We start from the raw sequence: 26,237 nt of genomic DNA, 5'->3' as shown, positions 1-26,237 counted from the left end.
TATTATACATAAAATTTTTAATATACCTTTATAAAGTATCTATTATAATTGCTCAAAGGCTTGCGGAAGGGAGAATTGTTTCACAAAGAAATAGTCCAAAAATAGAAAACTTTTAAGTCTTTACCGAAAGTACTAACTTCAAGTGACATTTTCTAATTTTTTTTTTTCCTCTATATAGATCTGTGGAAACTTTTTACTTCTTTGACACAAAAGCTGCTTTTACCAAAAAAAAAAAAAACCATTAAAGATCAGCAATAGAAGTCACTACTGGTTAGTGCTTCCATTGAGAGTGCAATAAAAAACATTTAAGAGGCTAGGTACTATAAGCTTTTTCTTTCTTTCCCTTACATCTCACATGCTGTCCTCTAACAAAACCAGAATGTCAAAGGAAGTCTCCGATACCATCACATAAGAGGAGACATCAGCTAATTTTGTGAGGAAACTCATCAGTCAACAGTTACCGTAAACTGTATTATTCGGATGTCAAGCAACTGAACTTTATATTGCAACCATATAACTGCTCTTAGAACCATTTATTTTTAAAAAATTTATTGGCAACGCATGCCTTAAAAGAAATTCTCTCATGTATTCTCAAAATTTATTGGCAATGTATGCCCTAGAAGGTTTTTCTCTTATATATTCTCAAACCATCATGCAGAAAATAGCAGCTATACAAATTTATAAGGACCTCAGTCTTTCCAATGACTGGAACTAATGAAATGTATGGCATACTGAATGAAATGGTTTTGCTTGACAAAAGGCTGCAAGTTCTTTGAACAGTGAACCAACTGGGATTCTAATATTATAATTCTCAATCACATAAAACACCATGATGGACAGCTCTGTCAAGCTCATTAATACTGAAGCAACTGCTGATAATTGCTCCAGGTTTCAACCTCTAATTAAAGCTAAGTGGCTAGATTTGCATATAGTAAACAATAGAAGTTTCTTGCAACCACACTCCCAGAGGCCTTATCAGCTTCACAAATACAATATCGTTAAAACTTGAATGCTAATTACGGTTAATTTCTCAATGCAAATAGGAGTAATTCACTGGATCTTTAGGTCTTTCTTGCTCCGGCTTAGCACTGTAGTTTATCTAAATGCACCCTAGACACTTACCCAAAATAACACACCAGGAAGAACAAAACATTCCACCAGTCTCCCTTCTCCATCACGTTTAATAAAATGATGGCAAATGTTATCAAAAGCATTCCGATAAATTGAGCGAGGTAAGTCAATTAGCCTTTCTCTATTTGTTCAGCTTATCTGGGTAACAACATTTAAAAAAAGCAAGCCCTAATTAAAAATACTTCAGGCTAAGCCTCTGTGCTCATGTTACAAACTTTGGTAATATCCTAAAAAGACTTTTCAAAATTATCTTTATTGTAAACATTGTCTATATAATAACAATAATGTGGAAACCTGCATCTGTTGGGAAAACGCGTAAGATGCATTAAAGTGTCTTACAATAACACACTTGTAACATATTTGTAATCTCTCCTTCAACCTCTTGTGTCAACTATAAGAAAAGAGGGAGCAGGGGAACAAAGAAGTAGAAAACATTTTTCCCTCGTGAAATAGCAGCCAGCACTCCAGCAGCCTCAAGAGGAGGCTAAGAAATGCGCTTTGCCTGCCAGCCTGCAGACCGAGAGCCCCTCGGCACTTGCAGCCTGCCAGAGCAGAGGACGGCGATGCACACCACCACGATGCTGCAGCACCGAGAGGTGAATCACTCTTACCCAAAGAAAGAGCCCCACTGCTCAGCAGCGTGCGCAGTTGTCGATGCTTGGGATACGCCATCCCATTAGCTCGGGCTTTTCCTATCCATCTGCTTCAGAAAAATCTAGGATTTTTCCCCCCATCTGCTTCATCTCAAAACTCCATGTGGACTGCAGCGCAAGTTTCTACAACGGAGCAACAAGTCACTTAAGAACAGCTCATTCGCAACTACTATAAAAATACTAGCGCAACGCTGACAATGTCACTGGCTAATTACTGGCTCCGAATGTACCAGGGAAAAGTTACAGTTTTCTTCCCGCAGCTACAAAGGCTGCTTTAATGAGTCAGGTTATGATTTCCATTGACAGTCCTTACTATTTTTACATGCATCCCACATGTCAAAGGACTTTCACGCTCCTCCAGCCCACACCAGTTAAGTTACATGTGGAAAGTTAGTAATTAGGATTCAGAGATACCTGTTTCACAACAGCTGTGTCACACAGAGAGGAGTAAACTTCCTTTTTCCATGTAAATATTTATGTATGTATGTGGCCTCAATGGGGTCACCCAGGCACTCCTGCCATTGCTTTGTATGGAACCATCGTCTCCTCCAGCCTGCCTCTGTCCACACCTGCCCATCTGCTTTTCCAAGGAAAAAAAAAAGAAGCCTCCAAGTAGTACCATGAAAATATTTACTTGTAAAACATTACTGTCTTTTCCCCCTTCCCTTTCAGAGAGAGCATCCACTTTTCTTTTCTTTGCTAGTCTCTCATCCTAGCCTTTTTCATAGAGGCTGCAATCTTCAGGTCACCTTCCAAGGCTTCTCCCAAAACATCCAAGCTTTTGTTTCACCTTGAGTCAGAATTAATTTTAAAAATAAAAATGAAAAAATCCAACACTTGCTATCTATTCTGCCTCCTTCCATTTCAAAGGTACTGTGACACAAACTATGTTTTGCAACCAGATCATCTATCTAATAACCTAATTTTTTTTTTTAATTACATTATCCTTCACTCTTTCTGTTTCTGTCAGTGATCCCATAATCAGAACCTCTCTATATTTAATCTCCCATCCCCTTAAGTGTGTCTTTTTCCATGCTGGACACGACTACAGGAATGTCTCCAAGTTCATAGGGTACCAAGGCTTTTGCCCTCCCTCAGCCAATTAAATGGGACACAAAGCTTCCTCCATGAAGCTCACACACGCGAGCCTGTCAACGTGCTTTCATGTTACTTTGGTAGGAGAGGGAAAAAAAAAAAGGCAAGCAAAATAAAGCAAACATAAGATCAACCTCGGTTCTCTGTGCACACTGTATTACTTGCTACAGTTTATGAATCTGAAACGTATCCATGTCAAACATTTCCCCACAGACAGAGCATCACACTGAACCAGGCAGGCTTAACTCCTGCCATTAGCCCTCGCTACACGTCCAATTATTTGCAACTCTTCCACTGCTGGGGTTTTGTCCGTCACTACTCCTTATGGCAAAAGTTGCCTATTAGCTTTCAAAATATACCAGCATTTTTGTCTTTTAAATTATTACCTTTCATAAGCCTTTAATCGTTTTTGTTACATTGAACTGATTAGAAGCCAGGGACCATCAGCTGCAATAAACATATTTAAATTGCTTGCAGCAACAGCTGAGCACTTCTGCAGTGAAACCCCAAGTACACGATGATTCATGTCACATTAGAAATGAAAATTTATAGAAAATCATGTAAATCTTTTTGCAGAAACTTAAATTTTTGACACTTCTGCTGCAGAATATTGCCCCACTTTCATCGTTTCCACTGACGCTGTTTTCTGACATCAATGCGGTGATGTGCGATGTACCAGAACATTTACAGAGCCTTCCCTTCTCCAGTCTGAGATTTGATTATTACTTATCGATTGCAGTTGTTATGCCAACTGAAGTCCTTTTGGGTGCCGAGAGTTTACAAGATTTACTTCAGACACACAACACGGGAGCTTGACTCCAATAGCTTTGGCCGAGTCCAAATTTTTCATCCACAAGGGCTGGGAGAAAGCACACTCCTGATCATTCTATTTCAAAGGCAAACAATTTTGTATTTTTTGTTTTTGTAAAAACAACCATTTCCTAATGTGTACCCAGCCATTGTGTTCAAGAGGCCTTGAAAGGTTTTATTTCTCTTGATAATACCTCAGAAGAGGATAGCGGTATAGCTGCAAACCTACTCTTCACCATTAAGAGAGCCTGCTACATTAAAGGGGTTCGATTTATTTATTCTTCAGTATAAAACGTCAGTACAATGTATTCTGGAAAAGCTTAATAAACACACTAGAAACATGCTAGAAAAACCTTGGGAAAAATAGGAAAATGGTCCATTGGACACATACCCTTTACCTACAGATTTCATGTCTTCTGAAATTTTACAGATAAAAAAACCCCATTCTTATTCTAAGTGAGCTATCATTTGACATGAATTTAGCTCATTGACTCTAATTCTAAGTCTTTCAGGACAGTGCTTTCCTTGACATCCACAGAACCCAGAAGATTTACAAAAAGCTCTCCCGAGCCACCCAAAGAAAGAAAAAAAGATACAATTTACAGTCCAGAGGCACAGAAGGTTTGCAGAGACCGTTTTAAGGCAAAGGCCTGGACACACATTCATAAGAATTAATGTTTTTTGTCAACGTAAACCAGTTTCTCCTACTGAAGGAGAGACCTTAGGACTAATAGTACCACTATTGCTTACTGATTTTTGGAGGAACACTTAATCTTGATCAGTTGCCATTTCCCTCATGAAGTTAGTTCAACTTCTTTTGCAGACCAGAAGACACCAAGATGAGACACGCGACCATCTCGGTGAAAACGTCACGGCTGACCTTGTTGCTGTCGTGCTCTCGGCCCACACCAAGGTGAAAAATGTGTGCACAAACAGGAACCACCCAGTAACTCTTTCTAGGAGCAGCTTAATTAAACGTCATCACCTGCAGGGTGATAATTTAACAATACATGACATGGTTATATGGCCGATGTATTATACATATACACTTTTAGGAAGTCTTTGACTTCAACCTTCCCAACGCCTGCCACCAGTCCCAGTGTAACTCCAAAGAACTAAGCATCTGCTTCTAATTAGCCCTCTCCACAAGCATTCATACAATTTGCAAGTTTGCCTTGGGTAGGGTTTTTCAAGCTCTTCCTGACCTCTGCTTATGTTGCATTCACACCTGAGTATTCCTGTCTATTTGCTATTCTCCCTTTTGGACTGAAACCTATTTCAGAAATAGGTACTGTTCACAAGTCAGAATTACAAGGGAATTGTTATCTTTAACTAACAAAATCTTTCATGATTCAGCCCAAACTATCTAACATTTTATTTGGCTGGAAATGCCTTTATTAAGTCCAGGCTGCTATCTAGGTACTAGCGAGATTTTAACTTTGTATTTTATACTCCAAAGCCTTTTCTGGAGCCTGTCATTTAACCAAAATCTCCCTGACACTTGTGTAGCATTCTATTATTCTCCCCAAAGTACCTCATAAAGACTTGCAAGGTGCACGCATTTGTTTTATAAACTATCTCAGCTCTCCCTTCTCTGGCAGGACTAAGTACAAAGGGATTCAGTAGAATGTCATTTTGTGAAATGATACTTTGCATATTTATTCAGAGAAGCCCTGCACTTGGGGAAAACACAAGGGCTAGTTTTCTTAACAAGGAGATAATAACGAAAAATAGTTTCATTTACTTAAAGTACATCTGCACTGCAAAGGAAAGGTATGATGATAAATAGTACTAACGCATCCAAGCTACCCAGTTCAGGAACTACAGGTGGTGCAGCTATGACAGAGCCCTTCTTGGTCGAGATTTATCAGTATTTATCCAGAATGAGCTGTTATTGCAATTGTCTCTGGCACCTACAGAAATCCTTTAGATGATGTTGATGACACTGGACTAGGCCTTCCAAAAATGAATCCAGCTTAGGCCAAATACATGAGAAAAAGGCAAAATACTCCCCTCCCAACTATAAATGAAGGAAACAGGCATAGCATTGAAACGATGCACAATAAACAGCGATGAACACCACCAGCAGCTCCTGCTTTTAAAAACATTGATCACTAGCAATTTTAATTAAAGTCAACAGTGCAGTAGGTGATTTGGCTCAGCATCCTTGAATTTATCAAGTGGGTTGTTTCTAACACCCGATTACAAGCTGTAGTCACCACCACCACCAGACCTAAGTAGAATTAGTTATCATTAACGTCATTAGCTTCTGGGGGTGAAGTCCTGAAATGAAATATGCTGGATATACATCCTCTCAGACAGCAGCTTATTCGAATGAGCCAATGTCCGACAGCATCACTACCTTGCAGTTTTTCAGTAATATGCTTCTTGGCCCACCGAGTGATTGGTGGTCTAATGAAACTATTTTTTATGACTCCCATCTTTTAGCAAAATTTTTATACTTAATTTCAAATATGCCTGGATATGGTGCTATAGGCTTGCTTTCCTAAGAAAACAGGGAGCTGCATTTTCTGAACTGGTGCATTATGAACATTCAGATATTAACACTGCATCAACAATTCAGCTTATAGGCCACGCTCCTCATATCTGTGCCAAGGCCACAGAGGAAGGACATGTTCGTGAGATAAATGAGAATCTTTCTGTATCTGCTGTCTTAGGTCTGGATACAACTTTTCTTCTACATAATGCAACTCAGCAGCTCTGATAGTCAAAGACCCTCGGTAATTTTGCAGATGATTCAAAAGGAGTGAAATAACAAAGATACAAGAGAATACAGAACAAAAGGGAGATGGAGAGACGTTAGGGAAATAGATAAATACATGTCATATGGAATTTAACATTATGAAACACACTTTGAGGGATCAAAGAAGGGAAGTACGTGAACACTTAAAAGGAACAAAGCTACAGACAACAACAAACATAACGACTCAAGACTGCAGTAAGTAATAATAAGATGTTTGGAACAGTGTGTTTCTCTGTTAAAGAAAGCAAATATGGTACCACAGTACGTAAACAGGGGAATTATAATGCAAGGGAGACATTAATTCAGCAGAAAGAAAGAAAAAACAACAGTTTGATGACTTACATTTGTCTTGAGCTCGTCCTTGTCACCAAACTTAGACTTGGCATATTTGAGAATGGAAGAATAGATAAGAAAAGGTCATGCAGCAGACATATGAAGAAATGCTTTGCACCATTGTGTATTTTGCTTTGAAAAACAAAATTCTGATCTGCAACGATCCAGTTGGAAAAGATGGTCACACAAGGACTTAGAAAGGACATAAATGAGAACTGGATAGGAGATGGAGATTTAAGATCAATATCAAAAATATTTGGGTAATCCAGAATCATTATTGGCAACATTTCCTCCTCCTGCAGGAGTCAGGCAGGTACAAAGCTTTCTGTATCACACAAACACTCGGGTGTTCAGCTTCAGGGATGTGACAGGGTGGGGCACATTTTGGCTCCAACATGCCAAAACACAAAAGCAGCACATTTACAAGGGTGGCCAGACATGGATCCAGGGCAGGCAAAAAATAAAGAGCACAGAGAGGTCGCATTGAAACAGCATCACCTGCTTACAAACCAGGAGGATTAATCCCATCACTACCATGCCAGCAAAATTTCCTGCACAAAGCCTGGCTGTCTGTGCTTGACTCAGGGCGGGATACATTCCCTAATAGGGAATACCAACAGGTAATAAATGTAACAGCTTGTTGGGCTTATGCTCTCTCACCTTTCATATAGGCTCCGACACACTTGCAGTTTTCCTCTTTTTTGCACAAGCAGGGGAGGGAACAGCACTGTGTTTATGGAAGTGCAGAGTCAGGATCAGCTGTTCAAGGAGGACATGTTAATGGATAATTCCGCCCCAACAACATCTAAGATTTCTCAACTGAGATTGTCATCCAAGGTTTCTATCCAAACTATGTCATTTGGTATGTAGAAAAACCATTGCGTCATGTCTGCTCCTCTTCTGGAAGCGCAGGCTTGTGTGGAATAGACACAGGTCGAGATTTAATTCATAAAGATTTAATCCAGCCAGTATATGTCAGAAAAAGTTCAGAAAGGTATGACAACTTATAAAAACCAGCAACGTGCCGATTTATTTCTTTAGAAAAGATTTGCAATGTAACATATTCCATATTCCAATGTGAATAGAATAAATAATATTTTTTAATAGGACCATGAGTAAAGTAAATGCTTAAACTGACCGCAGTCTACAGAAATGTGTGTTCTTGGATGTAGCTTTAACTTAGGTAGTCATCTTTTAGGAAGGAAAGGCGTAACAAGAGAAAATAAAAAAAATTCACTTACCTGCGATTATCCCAACTTAAAGAGTTCTCTCCCTCTTGCAATAATGTCCTACGGCAAGCCATAGGAAGTTGTGCTACAATACACATCTTTTCTACCATAGTTTTCTTTACCAAACCTACTAGCTCCGTGTGTTATATTTGCTTTCATCTGTGCCTTGAACAAATCTCTAAATCCTAATTGGCAGACATCACTAGGAGCTGATAAGCAAGTCAGCTTTGAAAAAATAAGGCTGCTAAACTGTTTACTTGAATATGGACTGTGTGTAGTTTATGTTTGGTGAGAACGGTTTTTCAGATTAAAGAAATGAATATTTCATCAGAATAAAACACTGAAGTACCAGTCATACTACTTTAATTAGACTATTCAAGTTGTACTCGTTTCACTCCGTAAAGGCCTTAAAAGATAAGGTGACATGATCACACTGGAACAATGTTAAAAAAACCTCTCAGCTAAGGGTATAAATATTGTAGCTAATCATTGCTACTGATCATTGCTATTTCTTTATACATAGCTATGACATAATATATCATGCCTGTATAATGTATGCTTCTTCAAGTGATTAGTAGCAATTCAGAGAAAACATACTTAATGACCTGCAAACACGGCTCATGAAGGCATGCCCCTTCTGTTTATTTTTCAGAACTGCTTTCCAATATATTTACTCTGATCCTAAATAGATATTATGCTGTAATGAAATACTACTTTTTAACCTAGTTCGGTATTATGATGCCCATCTGCTACGCAGAATAATTTATGGTTTTAATTTTTCATTTCTTTGCTTTATATTAGCTATGTAAATATAAAAAACAATGTTCAAAATAATCAATTTTTTTTAATTTGCTATTTGAAAAATGGACTGATTTCAAGTAAAAAAGCAGATACAAATTTCACACTATAGTTCATTCTTTGCACAGATAAATGAAGGCAATGTTTAAAAAACCAAATGGGATGTACAGAAGTGTCTCAAAATTATCAGATGAAAAATGCCAAGTGACGGGGACCTTGCGAGCACCACGCAGTACTAAAACACAGCATCATGCATTCTTTTCCTCACCATTAAATTGTGAGGAAAAAATCTGGTAGTGACAAGTCACTAGCTGCCAGACAGCCCTTCATACATTTTTAGGCGTCAAGGAGGGTACCTCCAGCATGAAAACCTGTGAATAAGCAACTTTTAATTTCGGCAGAATTTGACTCCACTTCTGGTGATAGAGTCACTGCAGTCTGTGTCAAAAAAAAACTGACCTTGTTGCAACTATTATTTTCCATTACTGCTATTGCTCTAAATCCCGTGAGTCTTAACAGGGGTTGCACCTTCAGAGCACACACAAACTGTCGTTATAGAGCAAACACAAGCCCTCCCAAAGAGCCTACAAACTGCAAACAAGATGACAGGGAACAAGTTAACAGAAGGAAGTAAAGTAGAAGGACAATGGTGACTTTGCACAGAGCCCGATGGCCACAGCCCACCAGCTCTAGGGGCTTTGTTAGGAATTTGTATATGCCATCAACTTCTACTATGAATTTCCATTACAAGAACCTGCTATTTAAATAGTAACAAGCATCTTATACACTTGACTCCGAACAGCCAAGATTTGCATGCAAATAAGAATTTCTCTAGTCTATTTTTACAATTTTTTTTCTTTTTCAATCGAAATGAAGATTTCCTCCCCACCCCCAGTACAATTTCCTCTGTGCAGGAACATAAATCATTCTCTTCCCCTGCACTTTATGGTGTAGACTTTCCAGCAATCCCTAGTTTTTATGAGCTGTCTCGTATAACCAGCATCTTGGTCCACTGTCTGACAGATTTGTACTTTGTCCTTTCCTAATGAGACAGTTCCCCAATTATCAAGCCAACAGGCAATGTTTCTAGAAAGTTTCAGCCTTTTAAGCACAAGATTCCCACAGGGTGACTGGCGAATTATCACACGTTAAACCCATCACATACACAAACTTAGAGAATTCATTCCTGAACAAGCCATTTACTTTTTTATTCCACCAGTTCAGTTTTTTTTCCAAGTGTATAGCCAGTGTTTCATTAAACCCAACAAAAATAACTAACCTTTCTCCCTCTTCCCATCACAAAATCACCATGTTGCAGAACAACTACAACAGTAACATCACAGAACAACAAAACGCAGAACCGAGACTCCCTAGTAATGCAACCTGTTTATTAAAGCACCGCTGTTATTTCTTTATACTATCTAGACAGCTGCTTATGGTCAGGCAGAAGGCGAACCAGGTGGGTGGAAGGGCTATAGTGGCTTTTGTCCTCTGTGAATGCCACCTGGAGCAGTACCTAAGCCCCAGCATCCCGAGACCTGTCTGTTGGTAGAAGTTGAAGCACTTGCTCAGTTTGGGGCTGTACCTGTCCGCATCTGTACTCAAAACACTTCTGAATACCTAGGATGTGTGGGAGGGAGAAGGCAAAAAAAAAAAAAAAGGGGGGGGGGGATATCCCTATTCAGCAGTCATCATATCATACTTAAAACAGGAAGAATCACATCAGGTCACACCATCATCACTGTTACCACAAATTTCTATGTGGTACATCGCTATGAAACATATTCACAATTGATCAACATATCCCTCTGAGCTGCTCCTGCCACTCTTGGCCATAGAAAACAAACACTGTAATACGCTTCAATCATCAAATAAAACAAATCCACTTCCTCCTAGGAAATATAGACTGAATATATAACCATACAGTGGCAGAAACAAAATTTAAATGGATTATTAAAAAACCACAGAAGTGTACACAAGTCTCAATGTTATTGCACGAGCTGTATGTGCACCCTAAGCTGGTTATCTTCTCAGTGTCTGTACAAAACCCACCATGGTGAGAAAGAAGGGTAGCCAGATAGCAGGAGAAACAGAAATCAAAGGCATTTATCTCAACAGGAAAACCATTCCCAATGGCACACTGGCAAGGCAGTATAAACAAATTGGCAAGAAGGGAAAAAACAAAACAAAACCCCACCAAGAAATTATGCAACTGTGTGACCAAAACACTAAAACACAACAGCATTAAAACCATTTTTTAAAGGAATTCTGTTTGCAACATAAAACAATCTGCCTGCCTCTGCACTGTACAGCCAGCTCACGCAGCGACCAGGCTACACGCCGATTTCCACAAGGCTGCAGCAGCCTTGCTGCTGGGGCCCCACCTTTTCGCTTTTGCAACCTTTGGGTTTTTGGCAGCACTTAATACATGAAGAACCCAGGTTTCAACAAATGCTAGTGACAGCCCACGTACAGCCACTGACGGAGCCACAACTTTCCTAAACAATTTTTGCAGTGCTTTACCTACCAGCTAGGAAATTCCTCGTAATCTCTGATCTAAAACTCCATTCCTATAAATTCAGACTGTTACTTCTTGTCCCATCCCCAGACAGACTATTTATTAATTTTTACTCTTTGGTAGCCTTTTATACTTGCTTTTTTTTCTTCTTCCTCTCCTCACCTTTAGTCGTCTATTCTCTAGACTTACAAAAACCCCTTTTTTCTGTCACTCTATTCTTGGTGTCATTTCTAACTCCCTAATCATCCCTGGCTGAAAAACCGACTCCAGTTCCCCACACTGGATGCAACTGTCCAGTTTGCTCTACTGAAGCAGAGCAATAGGTAACTTCACAGATCTTTCCTGTTTAATTGTCACTCTACAGCTGCTCCTTTCTTGGTTTTCCCCACAATAGAGTGACGCCTGTCAACTCACTTTTGATGCGTGACCCACTACAAACTCCAGCTTATTCTCCGAGGCATCTCTGCCTAGGACTACAATTATTCCTCAGCCTTTCTTGTTTGAATGAGTATATCTGTTTAGGTGTAATGATTTACACTTGATCTTGCTGAATACATCTCATTTCATGAAATCCTTATTGAAGAGACAGGATTGCGATTCAATCCACCAAGATCATTTTGAAAAAAATGGTTGGGAGCACACACAACACAGCAGCAGGTTCACCTTGGCTTAAGAAAAGCATGGACAGCTATAGCAATTTCTGTAACCACAAGGAAAGACCATAACCTCCTCATCTGATACAGATGCAAAAAGCCAACGTGGTACTTGAGCAAACTTAAAACTTAATGTAGTAGCTCAATTTTTAAAGATGTTATCTGGAAAATATCAAAGAAAAGAAAAAATTAACAAGCAGAAAAAAAAGAGGAAGCATAAGCTGGAAAGAAAACTCAGTTTGAAAATGTAAGATCAGTCATATCATAGCTTACAAGTTAAACAAGTGTTTCAAAGAAACAAATTAAGTGGATTCATGGTGCTGTGGAAATTTCCTTGCAAGACAACTCTGCTGCTGATGGATATGAATCTATATCAGAAAACCAGTTGACAGAATAAAGTCAACCTTTAGGAATTTCAGTCTTATAACTCATTGCTATGGCAACATTCTCACCAGGAAATAAGTTTCCTTAAAATTAAAAAAATAATCACTTGACTTTTCCTAAAACATAACTCTGCATCATGAGAGAACAAGGCAGGTAAAGGCAAGACTGTAAAACAATCTGTTAGACCAAGACGTTCTAGTACACCATTCCTAGGGCCTTTCTACGATTCAAGCAAAATTCCTCTTTGATGAATTTTATAATTTAGAACAGGAGAAGCTGAGAACACTCCGAGTTTGAAATGGATATTAAAAATTTAAGTCCGTGAGTTACAATTGAAGATTCAGGCATCGCAGCGGCTATGTCTCCACTCAAATGAGGTTCAAAAAAAAGCAGTGCAGCCTGTCAGAAGTACGACTTCCTTTTAAAGGTGAATACAAATACCAAGAATATCGGTGCATAGCTGCAAAGTCTGTTTTTAAAATCCACAACTACCGGCGAGGACAAATATTTAAATCAATTAAGAAGACAATTTAGTTACTTCTTAAGTGCTATAAATGGATATCTAGCAGGTACCTTTCCTGATATATTTTTACATGCTGCTCTGAATAATTATTAGGTTGTGTTCCTGTACAAACAAGTTGTATTAGTATTGGTGTATTAACTTTGTCAATACCTGGACAACAAATAAAGTAAATGACCCTTGTTTGTGAAAAACACCTACGGAAAGGATACGAGTCAAAACTCCCTGTAGATTAACTTAGTATTTATACAAAAAGGAATATTTATCTAAGAAAGCCTCAAATAATATTTTAAAAGCATTGCATATGCACAGCTAGTTATATGCATTATGTACACTGCTTTAAGACCCCAGAAATGGATGCACAATGTGGATTTCAAAAAACATGTCCTGATCTTATTTAGCATACTTTTGTAATAACCCTAACAGAGTGCAGCATAAGCTGCACGCACAGGAGGGACCCACTTTACCCAGAGTCAAAAGAGACAACCTACTCTCCCAGAAATATCCCGTCATCGCAGGTCACTAGCCATCCCACCACCAAATGATGGCTTTTCCACTCGACTTGAAGACGAGCAAGCCAGCCCTTAAATAGGTCTTATTTCTTATTTCTGAGATATTTCTAGATGGCCTTTTGCCTTTATAACTTTTAGACAGAAGGAGCAGGGTGGTTGTGTTGAGAAGTGAAGTCCAGCTAAGAGGCTCTCCCTGGAGCAGGACTAGCATTCATAGCACAAACATCCAGGCAGAAAGACAGACTGATATTTTCGGTGGGTTTTTTTTTGTTGTTTTTTTGGTTGTTTTTTTTTTTAATGCAACCGCAAACTAATCTAGTAAGGCTCTAGAATGGCATGAACTCTTCCCTACCTGACACAGAAAAATGTCTGTGTTTTGTGTTTAACCCTGTTACTATATTTGGTGGTGCTAAGCAGGCCTCCTTCTGCAACTCACAAAGCTGCATTCTTTGAGGATTTCCTCCAGCCCCCACAGCCATAATTCTCCCTAGAGGTGGAGGTCAGAGAGACACGGTCTAAAGAAATGCTTCTTGTTAAAGCTTTACAATTCACCCCCTGCCAACATGAAGCCATCCTGAAGACTGCAGTGCTGAGTGCGGTCCTGAACAACAGCAGAGCTATAGTCCCGAATAAAACTTCTCCGTTTCCACAACCATTGCAGAGGAGGCCTGCCCTGCCTTCTGGGCGAGGGATCAGCATCAGCTTCCCTCTCCGCAAACACGCTACAGCCCTTTTGACTTGGATCCAGGCCACAATAGTGTACAGCATCTCTTTTTATTTTCTGTGCCATTTGGAAAGTGTCTGCTGAACTGCGATCCTGGCTTCGATGGACATCCATAGATTGTGATTTTTTTCAATCACAAGCAAAGCCTGAACAAAGTATGCGGCAGGGAAGTGCTTGATGTTCAGAAAAGTTCCAGGGTATCAGATGGCTTCAAAGCAGTGTATGCAAAGAAAAGCAGGACAGGAGGTCCTCCAAAAAAGTCAGAGCACTCAAAGTAAATAACTTCAAACAATGTGTAAACAGGGGACTAATTTAATCCCTGAAAACAGTGATTACAACTCCCCTAGTCTGCCTGATAACCTGACAATTAATTGGCCTGTAAGACTTTTATTTAGAAAAACAATACAGGAAAACAGCAAAAGCATCTGTTGGAATATTTTTACCATTTCTTCTTTCAGTGAAGATTTGGTGCCTATAACGTATTCCCAGTGTTTCAGGCAGCAGAGATTTAATTGATGCAGGATAGCAGCGCTACCAGTGTGTTAAAGAGACCAACATCAAAATACAATTTTTTACATTATTAGAAAATTATTCTGAACATTGAAGAAACTTAATTTGCTTAAATGCCAACTATTTACTCCTAAAATAAACTCCGTGTATTACCTTAAATATTTTTTCTCCCGTTGATCTGTACCAACTTAAGTGGAGATAAACAGAAACGTTTCAAGTATCCTCTTAACCAGAGGACTGTATAAATAATAGACTCATCCGGCACAAAAGGTTCACCCAGCGCCAATGACCACACAAATAGCCAGAGAGCAGCTCAAGTGTCCCACAGTGGGCACAGCTACATAAACAAGCACAAAGGAAGAAGCTATGCGTGTTTTCAGGAATGCCAGATAACAAGTACAAACACAAACATAAAGTTTACCTTGGTAACCTAAAGGGTAGATGGAATAGATGACCTGAGAGAGACAAACTCCTGTATGAAAACAGCTGACATGGCATTTGAAACCTCATATTAGAGCATAAAAGGTTTGAGAAAACGGGCATGCGAGACAAATATCAGGGCTGTTTGATTTCTCTGAACAATCCTACAGATGATCAAATTTGTTCCCGAGGCTCTTCTCTCTGCCTTAATGGCTATGCAAATCCTCGCCCATGGCTGGGCTGCTGGTGAGTTATGAACCTAGGCAATCACGCTGACTGGCATTTCATTATATTCCCTCATCTCATTTCTGGTTTTACCCACCACATCTTTTTTTTATATACTGAGATTATAACATTTTCAGATGAGATTTCAGTGCTCCCCCAAGAGTTAGCACAGAGTTGCTCTCATCCGTGCCCAGACACTTGGACACAAATGCAACCCAAATTAATATCAGCTACACCATTTAATTGCCATTTTGCTGTACACACAATGATATTCCTCTCTTCCCCCCTCCATAAAGCTGCATCTCACAATTTACACAGTATTTCAAGATGATTGCTTCCTTTCCACAGTATGTAAAACATCTACATACGCACATGTATAAGTGAGTTTTGATCTATTTCGAATCTTATTCCTGTTCTCCCCAGTCCATTTTGAACAGAAACTACAACCTCTACGGCATCCATCATTTCTCTACAGGCAGGTCAACAATATGTAATACTGAAACAAAACAAGTGACTGCTGTAAGCATATCTAAATTGAGGCTTATTATTCAAGACCATTTCCTCATTATGCTGGTTTTCCAGCACACTTCTCCCTTTGACTATCTGCTAACTGGGTTATTTTCCCCCACCATATGCTACCTCATCTTTTCCCATGCCAAGTTACACTGTAGCTGTCAGCTCTGGTTCTGACCTATCTTCCACTGAAGTGGAGGCAAGGACTCCCTTCTGGTGCTGGAGCGGGTGCTGGATGAGGTTATACTCGCAGTCTCTGTAATCAATTGTCATCATATATCTCTGTCCTTTTCTAGTGTTTGCAACGCTGCCTAATGTAGCATCATTTGTAAATGTAATTAATGAGCTGTTTATGTACTCTTCAAAAATCATTAATAAAGATGTTAAATTAAACTGCGGTTAGCGGTGCACCCTGAGTCACTCCACACACTTCTGTCCAACTTGATACGCTGCCATTCATCATTACTCTTCATTCATAACGCTCCCAGCAATTCTAATTCCTACGACACAATTCATGTTCAAAACAACTTGAACTGTGGTGGGGTTTTTTCCCCCCCCCCTTTTTGCATTAATTCCTAGACTTGCTGTCCTTGCTGTTTTGAAGATAAGTAATACACGTTGTTACAGTCCTTTCATGCCTTCTTGCTTCCTTCTCACTTGCTACTACTGCTCGTACTCCAATGCTTTCTGGCTTAGTTAATTCTTTTAGTATGCTACGACCTGCTATCATCAATACCTATTCATTTGGATGGCTTAAGTACACTGCTCTTCCTGCTTACACTCAGTACCTATTTTAAAATTCATTTTCCTCTTTCTCGTGCTCATTTCATCTTCTTGTTAAAGAGGCCACCAAAATATGCCATCAACCAGCCCAGCTGATTTCTTCTTCCTTATTTTACATAGGTAACTTTTTCTCCCCAATTTTTGTTTATCTTATCCCTATTATAAATGTATCTGTTGCCATAATCCATTCCACACTCAGATGTTGCAAATTTGCATCAGTTTGAGTACTTCTGTTCTCTCTACCAGGTCTCTGCCAGCCTCAGAAGTCTGCAGATATTTTTATTCGTTTTCTTTCTTTTCCCTCTATGTCTACTGTACTGGATCTTGTGAAACCCACTTGCAATTCGTATTCTTTTCTTCAGACTCACAGTAATCTACTGCTCCTTAATTGAATGAATTACACATTTTACTTTGCTCCAGGCTTGATTTGTTCATTAGGATAGACACTCAAGTAGCCTTCACTTCCCAAAGCATCACTGGAATCACTGGACTTAGGGCTTTTCAGAACAGTCCATGATCTGTCATGTGGACTTTAAAATCCATATTGCTTGCTAAGCTTCTTAATGCTGGTATGAATGAATGGCTCTTGGCTCCTGTTCAGCTTGTGCAGCTGTGTTCTGCAAGTCTGGGTGTTGAGTATTTTTTTTTTTTTTTTATCTCAAACAGGTGCACAGTCAACAGCTCTTAACCAGCAAGGAAATAATCTGTGGGTGATTTCTCCCGTGGTCATCTTTTCTTACTAAATTATCAGGCTCATTTTACATGAAACCCATGAGAATGGCCACTCTTTATTATTCCATGTTAAATACCAAGCTACGACCAAGAATGTCCTAAAATTAAAGAATTGCAACAGATGGAAGCATTACCAGCATCGATCAATGCCCACTGCAGTTCTTCCTTTGTTATTTCAATGTTCTTATTTTCATACCATTTCTTTACCCTCCCCACCACATTAGGAACTTTATTCTCACTAACCTGACTGCCCCAGAAGCAGCACGTAATTACCCAGGGCCAAAAGGCAAGAACAAGGAAGAATGTAGGAGCACCAGCACAGGGATATTACTGCCTCCAATGATAGCAGGACAGAGGAACATCCTTGGATGTTTAAATAATCCCAGAGAGGAGTTCAAAACATTCCTCCCTCCCCCCAGGTTGCTTTCAGTTCTAATTTATGTTCATGGCATGCAAAGGGAAAAAAAAGACCAAAAATCAAGTAACAACTAAATCGGGTACCACCTCTCTTTCACAGATAGATAATGGCAAAGGGAGGGCTCACTGGACAGCATTGAGAAGTACAGAGAGAACTTCATCAGCAGAAAAAGTATGAAAAGCACAGTTTACTCCAAAAAGAAAGAAATAAGCAATATTCATCAGCTTTGGCTCTGAGGGGTACATCTCACTCACGCTAAAAGCCCTATCCCTGTCCTGCCCCTCTCCTCAAAAAGCTTTATTTTTCCACTTGTGATTTTTTGGTGTTAACAGCTTTCCCTTACTGAGTATTTTACCCTGATATAACACCACTGTTTTAATTAACATTTTTTAGATTAAGCGTGTGTTCTAAGCTGCCAAACATACATGCTATCACACAACTAGCTGAAATGACCCAAAAGGTGTCACTCATGCCCAGGTGATAAGTTCCTTCTCCATTAAACATTTAGGGAACTAACCTAGGGCTATCTAAACACTTCAGCTGCTACAGTTTGAGCAACAGAATCAAAGCTCCAGAGCCAGAGAGGGAACAGCTCCTTTCCTCTCTGGATTTTGAAAATCTGGCCTTTTGAGGTACAAAAATGTAATGTATGCTTCAAGCAATCAAAGAACCTTTAGCATTCAATGGAAGATCACATAACAGGCTATTTTATGATGGATTTTGGTGAGGGTGTGCTATAAAAAGCACTGCCGCTTGACCAATACTTTTATTTTTAGGAAGAAACATTAATGGGTAGAATAAGCAACAAATTAAATCACTTCTCAGCTATTTAGAAGGCAACATTGCATGCAGTTATCCACCTGACCAGTGGCTTCTTAGGTCTTTTTTAATAAATAATATTGTATAAAAGCAAGCCACAGGAACAACTCCCTCCCTTTTCTTATTGGTTCAGTTGTTCTTATACCTACTACAAGGCCAGCTTTCCTTACCTCCTAAAATAACCATATCTCTTTCTCTAGCAACTATTTTAGCCAAATGATATTTAATTTCTTGCTTTTTCACATCACATACAGCAAGAAATCCTTCTGGAAGCTGACCATTATATTTATAATTATTCTACAGCAAGAAAACAAAGATCCACATTACAAAAAAATATTGTGTTCTCACAGAGTACTTACGATTGATCTGATGTTGTTTTCTTTTGCCAGTTTCAGGGAGGATTTATAGCAATTTGCCAAGTTTTCTTTATGAGTGTCAGTGAGATGGCCTCTTGCGATCGGCCCAACAGTATGGATCACATCTACAAGAAATAAAAAATAATAAAAAAATTATCCTAAGAGATCTTAAGGTAGGTTGTTTATTTACTGCAAATCAATCCATTCTGGTTATTGTACCTAGACACAAAGGTAGGAATAATATTGTAAGAAAGTCATTATAACTGGAAACCGTGTAATAAAATACATCTTAGATAATTAAATAAAAATGAAAACCAGTAAAGGCTATATTTTAAAAGGCTATATTTTAAAACATTTGGTCTGAAGGAAAAAAAAAATGAGGAAAATGCACTAAACGCTTGTTATATGTGTACTGCAATCCACAGGCAAGATAGATGAAATGTTTTCATAAATGCCCTGAATTTTTTAGGGCCGTACCACTGTAAATATTGTACAAGTGTTTGAAACCCCTAGTTGTTCTCACCTCTTGGAGGTCCTCTCTCACTGGGAAAGTTCACTACACAAAACCTCAGAACTTGGATGGCCATACACCCGTCATCTTTTGTGTCTAATACTTTAAGTCTTTTCTCAGCAGCCATTTTAAGAGGAGAAAAGTTGTGACCTATGAATGTGTTAGTTATTCAAAGAATGTGCTTTCCTCTCACATCAGACCAGATGGACACACCACGCAATAAAACAAAATATTCTGTTTGAAGAAACTTAATGAACAAAAAGAGAAAGTACACTCAGGGAATATCTTAGGGTTGATGCCCCTGGACACATTGAAATCAGATGCTGCAATCAAAGTCTCTAAAGTGCTATAAGGAAAATGAAGTAAAAAGCCTGGAGTAAAAAACCTTCAGGAGTAGTCTATAAACTAAAAAGGTGTCATGATTATTTTTTTTTTTTACACCCCCCCCGAAGGAAGCACATTTACTTTTCAAACATCATTCCTCTCTAGCACATGTGAACACACTAGAATAAATTACTGTGGCAAGTACATCTTTTTTTTTCCCCCCCCTTCCTTATCATCTCCCTACAATATACAGCAGCAGCAATAAACAGTGGCACTATTTTTCACAACGTTGCCACAAAAAGGTATTAGGCCAATGCTTTCAATTCTGGTACTGCTGGTCCCATTGGTTAGGTTGTGTTTCTGTCCCACGTGGGACAGGTTTCCAAGCAACATCTGCTGCTGTTACACTCCACAATATTTTCATTTACTCGCAAATCCTACAGAACTCACACCATTACTCTTTGCCCAAGCTGTCCGATTATTTCCCTCCAACCTATACCAAAGCACAAGTGAAAATGGTCAAACATTAAAATGTATGCTGTCTTTTATTTTTTTTATCCAGACATCATCTGTCAACTCCTGGTCTCTACTACTTAAAAGGCAGCTTATGTTCTGAGGCATGTTTTGAACATTTCCAAAACTTTTTCTTTACATTAGCCAGAAGGTATCAATATTCAGCAAATAAAAATATGTCAGAAAATCCCAGCGCCCAGAAACACAGAGGAATTGGCTGTGATGGGAAACTGAAACCCACAAGAGCTAAGCTTCCCAACTGCTACAGAAAACCACCCTACTGAGAAGTCAATAAAAGGTTAACTACTCTTCTTTCCATTTTGATCACAGTAATTTTCCCCAGTTGCGGGAACAAGATGGACAGATTGGGTAATTTCTGTTGAATGTCACAGCTGCCAGACAGTGATTCCAGCAAACCCTCCCTACAGCACTTCAGGCAACTGAACCATCAAGTAGGTGTTGAGTCTTTATCCACTGACAAGCAGGATGATAGCAGGTGATCGAAACAAGCAGAATAGCTTCACTCAGGAGTACAGAAAAGAGTTGTTTTGGGTTTTTTTGTGTGTGTGTGTGTTTGTTTTTTTTTTAAACACACATTTTTAGCTACTATAAACTGAGAACTATTAAGACCTAGAAAAAAATGAGATAATATAGCTAGTTTAAAATTTTCTTCTGCTTGTATAGATAAGGTAGTGTGAGTACTGCCATTAGGAAAGGCCATAATTTCAGACCACGACTACAGCAGTTTCCTTCAGGTTGAAACTTTCCAAGGTTTCTGTTTGGAAGTGTTCACACTTGGCTGTTGGCAACTTCAGAGCAAGAAAATGCTTCTCGACTTTTTTTTCTAGTTATTTGTTTTTGAAAGAGGCAAGCTACAATTACTGAGCAGAGGGGAAGGAATATACGAGTGAATCTGATCTCAGTCAAGGTCATTTTACATTTGTAGACGCTAAGATCAGAAGTACCGTGATGCATTTCATATTCACAACACCCAGCAGCCAACAGGCAAATAGAGGAATGACTATAAAACCAACTTAAAAAGAAAGTGTAAAAGATGAATAAAAGAAAGAATCACAAAAGACTTCCCTCTTTCTGCTAAGGCTGAGTTAACTTGCATTTCAAGGTGCAGCTGCTTAAAAGCTGAAGCCTAATGGCTTAAATTATTAATTTATTACTTAACAACAAGAAGGAGTTTTGGGGAACAGCCCAAGTACCGAAGTCTTGCTTGAGTCTTTCTGTACAAGTCTCCCCTTGCTATAATTTCTAGATGCATTTCACTCATTAAATGTTTAACTCCACTCCTTTAGTCTTCCATTATTAAACACTAATTTTAAAAATTCTCAGCTCAACGAATGGGAAATGTTTTTCTTGCCTTTTTTTCAGAACTGCCCAATTTAGCATTTTCATGGCGCCTCATTACCAACCCTTTATCACTGCACCAGACACTTCACATAAATAGGTAATATTTAATGCAATTATTAGCTTTTATGTTTTAATTTTTACAAGCCCAATCATAGTCAGCTCTTTAGACAGGACACTGAAGACAGTTATGAATTAGTTTATAAAATATCAAAACTTTTGTCATTGTTTACAGAGTATCATTGGCAAAAATTGCTTTACTCAGGCACATTATTATTCTGAAACACATGATAGAGTAAGATTTTACTAGCAGAGCAGCATTAATAACGCGCCAGTCTGTTTCACGGTCAGCAGATGAACAGGGAAGTAATAATTTTATTGTTGTACATTGTCAATAAAATCAGTGTATCCATACATTGCCTAAACTATACATTATCCTGCTCAAGCTATTCCACAACACGTTAAGGTTTGCAGGCAGGTAAAACCCTTTGAGATTATACAGGCATAAAGCAAACAACCCAGAAAATAAAACAGCTCTCCCCCCGAAGCCTATGCAGTTAATATATGAGGATCAGACTTCACAGGCTGAAGCAGAGCCATTTATTTTTAATATAATCTACGAAGACTGTGTCAATCTTCCAAGCTTGTCTATCACAATAAAGTTTCCTTTCTGCTCACACATTTCCCCCCTCAACCAGCTTGCAGAGCCAGAAAAATTTGTATGCTACAGAGCTGGAGGACAGAGGAGGGTGGGTGTGCTGGAGAGGGAGAAGTCTGCAGGCATCTGTCTACGAGAAAATGAAGGGGCAGAACTGCTGCCTTGCTACTCCAGCCGCCCGCTACAGCGGCCAGCCCCAAATGCAAACCTCTGGCACCGCTGGGCAAGGACAAACATGGATGTGCAAGCCATACTCGATCACCTTCCATACCAGTCTACCCGGGGCCAGAACGAGCATCCACCCTAGAGAAGCGCACGGCCCTTCTGAAGCAACCACAACTTCCAGGTCAGACTTCAACGATGGTAAGGACCATGGCAGGACCTGTGCGGGGATGAATTTTACCGCAGGAGAAGGCAAACTGACTGCAGAGAGCAACGCAGACAGGAGTAGGGGCCATAAGGATGAGGATGCCAACGGGCTGAAGATACACAGCATGTAGAGGCACAACGGCATGAACCACAAGCAGTCTCATCACCTAAACATTTTTAAACTGAGGGAAATGCAGAAAAACTCCAAAGATATTTAGTTTGGCTAGAAAAGCCTGGCAGAGATCCCTGCTACAAAACAGCACCTGCTCCTTCTTGGAGCTCCTGCACCCCTTTGCTGTCTGAGCACTTCTTAATGAGGTCAAACAGGAGCAAGGGATATGAACATTTCCCCAAATCATCCTCTAATGTGGATTTTTATTCTTCAAAACCAGGTAAACAGAGTAAAACTGGGAGCAGTCAGCTCTCACAGAAGGCCACACTCGCCATTTGCAGCATTTTAATTTCCATGTCAAATGAAGCTGCCTACACTGCTTTGAAGCTTCTGATTTACTATGGTCAGTCTTCCAGCCAAGCACACTGATAAGAAACTTCATTAAAAAGAAAGCTGCAATCCCTGTGTTCGTACATCACTTTCTCTGTGTACACAGAGCAGAGATGTTTGCTTACATTTTCAACAGTACACCAAGGTGGAGAGCCCCAGAGGAAGGTATATTCTCGCCTGGGATTCAGGCCACAGCAATGGATCAAACTGCTTTTAATGCTAATGAAGCTGCTTAGTTTTAAAGCAATATTTATAAGGGAAGGAGATATTTTTTCCTACAGAAGTGCTTCCAAAGAGAAGGTAGGGGTGGTCGAAAGAAAGCATCACCACAGATCTACGCCATACAACCATGTTTTGGAGCTCCTTTAGGGCTGAAGCAACATTTCATCTTTACACTAGCTTTTCTAAGATTTGCGTTGCAACACATGGTTGACCCAAGGAGAGCTTATAGGATCTACTGCTCTCTTTTTCGTCGTTTGACTTACAGGCATTTGGCTAGAAATTCTGGCGGCCAAAGCAAGGCCGTGACAATCGCACCCCTATTTGTCTGTGCGCACCCTCTGTATCATCTCTGCTTGTTTTCATTCAGTTTTTTCTTCTTTTTCCCTGAAGCACTATAATGAAGGCAGACAACCAAATCTTGTGTAAACCACAAACTAATCCAGAGGTATAACAGGCACTTGGGCATTTAAAACATCCTTGTCACTACTTATCCACCAGTGAAAATAAATATAATTTGCACGTTTAATCAATACTTCAAATAGCACAGCTACTCCCCCCTCAAGCTCCCGTTTCTCAAAAAAACAACGTCTGCTGTAGCATACAAACTCCATGTGTAAGAAGGCCAATGAGGCTTGTTTTCTCTGGTCTTTTTTATTGAAGAAGTCAGTCCATACTTCTTAACATGCTCTTTGTCACACAAGTTTTTATCCACACTGCTGCAGAGAAAGGACAGAGCAGCTTGGGCAAAGACAAAACACAGCTTCCAGTTACAAAAGGACAAAGAGAAGCAGCTGTGCCTCAAACACCAAGCTGGAGGACTGATGTAATTTACTTTTGATGTAATTTACTCTTCCCTTCTTCTTAAAAGTGACACTAGATGGCAAAAATATTAGCATAATGAATTTTCCCAAACAACTGAAAAGGACAAATAAGTTTCTCTCATTTCTTCCCTTACAGACGCGAGTGCGGTGCATTCACACCGTTAATGAACCAGCCGGCCAGGACTGGAATCAACTACACATTTCTCTCATTCATCCCATTCATGCATTCATAGCCATAATCGGCCCATCGAGCGAACTGCATAATGAAGCTGTACCCTGTCAATCACAGCAGGAACCGTATACATTTTAAGAAGGAAGCTACCACACTGTGTGTGCCATTGAACAACAAAAAAAAAATTCTGACAAAAAGTCAGAGCATTTAGGGCTCCATTTGTAAATCTTATCAGCTGATTTACACAATAAACCCCCACCACACTGGTGCTGAAAAGGGATAGCTAAGGTTCAATTGATGGGAAATGGAGTTACCTCCAGATATTCATATGTACTGAGTATCTCTGTTCTGAAGGAATCCATGTAGCCTAATGGTGTGGTATACAAATTTGCTCAGCTTGTTCATTTTCTATTTCTAGTTGCATGCACTTGCACATAAAAATGTGTATTTTCAGCGTGTAACAAACAACTGTTAATTTATGTTCAACTTAAATGAACCCCCCAGGACCACAGCCTAATTTATTTACTAATATGTATCTCCAAAACTAGATTAGCCAAGTTGAATATTTTAAATGCAAGACATCTTCTATGGATCACACAATGCTAAACTTGACTGCATATGACACAGCTCCTCAGATTGGAAATATTTATTTGCTTTATATAGCTATATATTGCATTTATCATCAGTTAAAGAGACAGTCCCACTTTTTTAGGCTTGCAACAATAAGCACTGCTCAAACTGAAGTTTGCAGCTTTTATAGCTGCCTTCAGGATTAAAGAGCTGTTTTGGGTGAACCAAAGAATGTCTCATTAGCTGCAAAAGCTATGATATCTAGAAGTCATTCATGTAAAATAGTTAGGCCATTTTTCACCTAAATGGCATTGTCTGCCCAAGAAAAGGTAAAGAATATGTTTATTGTAAATGATTAACCAGCATCCCTCTTTGTGGGTTAGGTGTATATTTTAAGCACAAGACAGCAGAGACAGTCAGAAAACAATATTCCCAAAGGGAGAGGCAAAGGATTTGCCAAGTCCAAGAGATCCTTTGGGGAGCCGCAGAAGTCTGCGCTCAATAGCCGGCATTTAGCAGAGAGCGATCGCTTGGCATCCGTGGGAAGCGAAAAAACACAGAGAGCTTGTTCGCAACGGTTATACCACTGCCTCAACAGCCGGCCAGAGAATTAAGTCACACAAGTCAAAACCCAAGCCTTTTTGGCACTCGTGCTGGTCATAAAATACAAGGCCCAAGTATGCCCATATAATCCCAGAGCAGTTCCCCTCCCATCAATGAACTTACAGCATCGCTCTGCCATCAGGGCCTCGCCATTAACGTCGGAAACAAAAGTAGGCTCTGTTCAGGCAGGAGAAGCAAGTGGTGCAATTAAGAGACACTATACTATATCCCAAAGTAATAGGTTTTTACAAAGCAATTTAGTACTACGATGACAGATGTCAAAGCAGCGACTAGACAGAAGGCCCCACAACTTCGATGGAAATAATTGCCTACATGTAAAACTAAAAGGCAACAGCTCCGTTTGGGATATTCATAATGTGATGTGATATGAACGAACATGAAATGAACACGACATGACTTAACATGAAATTATGACATCCATGACTTGTTATTTCTGCTTTCTTTTCTAATCTGGATTTGAAGCATTTGCAGCAGAAATGCTCAAATGTTATCCTTGTTCCCCTCTACAAAGCATCTACCCAAATAAAGACCTTAATATACCTAGGAAAACAGAACAGACAAAATGAAATTACATCGCCCGAAGCAGATTTTGTCCTCGTCAAACTACAGCAAACCTCATTTTGCTGTAGCAGCAGAGGAGCTCCACCAAGCACCGTGCTCATTGAGTGGCTCGGGAAACACGTACCAAGTGA

At 39.5% G+C, this 26,237-nt stretch overlaps 1 protein-coding gene across 1 annotated transcript in view; it reads right to left on the bottom strand.

The window, feature by feature from the left end:
* The window catches only part of MACROD2 (mono-ADP ribosylhydrolase 2), an 890,030-nt gene that overhangs the window by 352,513 nt on the left and 511,280 nt on the right, over positions 1 to 26,237 (bottom strand). The window contains exon 6 of the mRNA XM_082306167.1: positions 18,904 to 19,025. Within this exon, the coding sequence (XP_082162293.1) occupies positions 18,904 to 19,025 (122 nt within the window). The remainder of the gene's footprint in view (positions 1 to 18,903; positions 19,026 to 26,237) is intronic.

This window comes from Platalea leucorodia, assembly GCF_965183815.1.
Source record: "Platalea leucorodia genome assembly, chromosome: 3".
In the NCBI taxonomy this organism is placed as follows: Eukaryota; Metazoa; Chordata; class Aves; order Pelecaniformes; family Threskiornithidae; genus Platalea; species Platalea leucorodia.
Note: the sequence above shows the minus strand (reverse complement) of the source record. Positions and strands in the feature narration are given on the sequence as shown.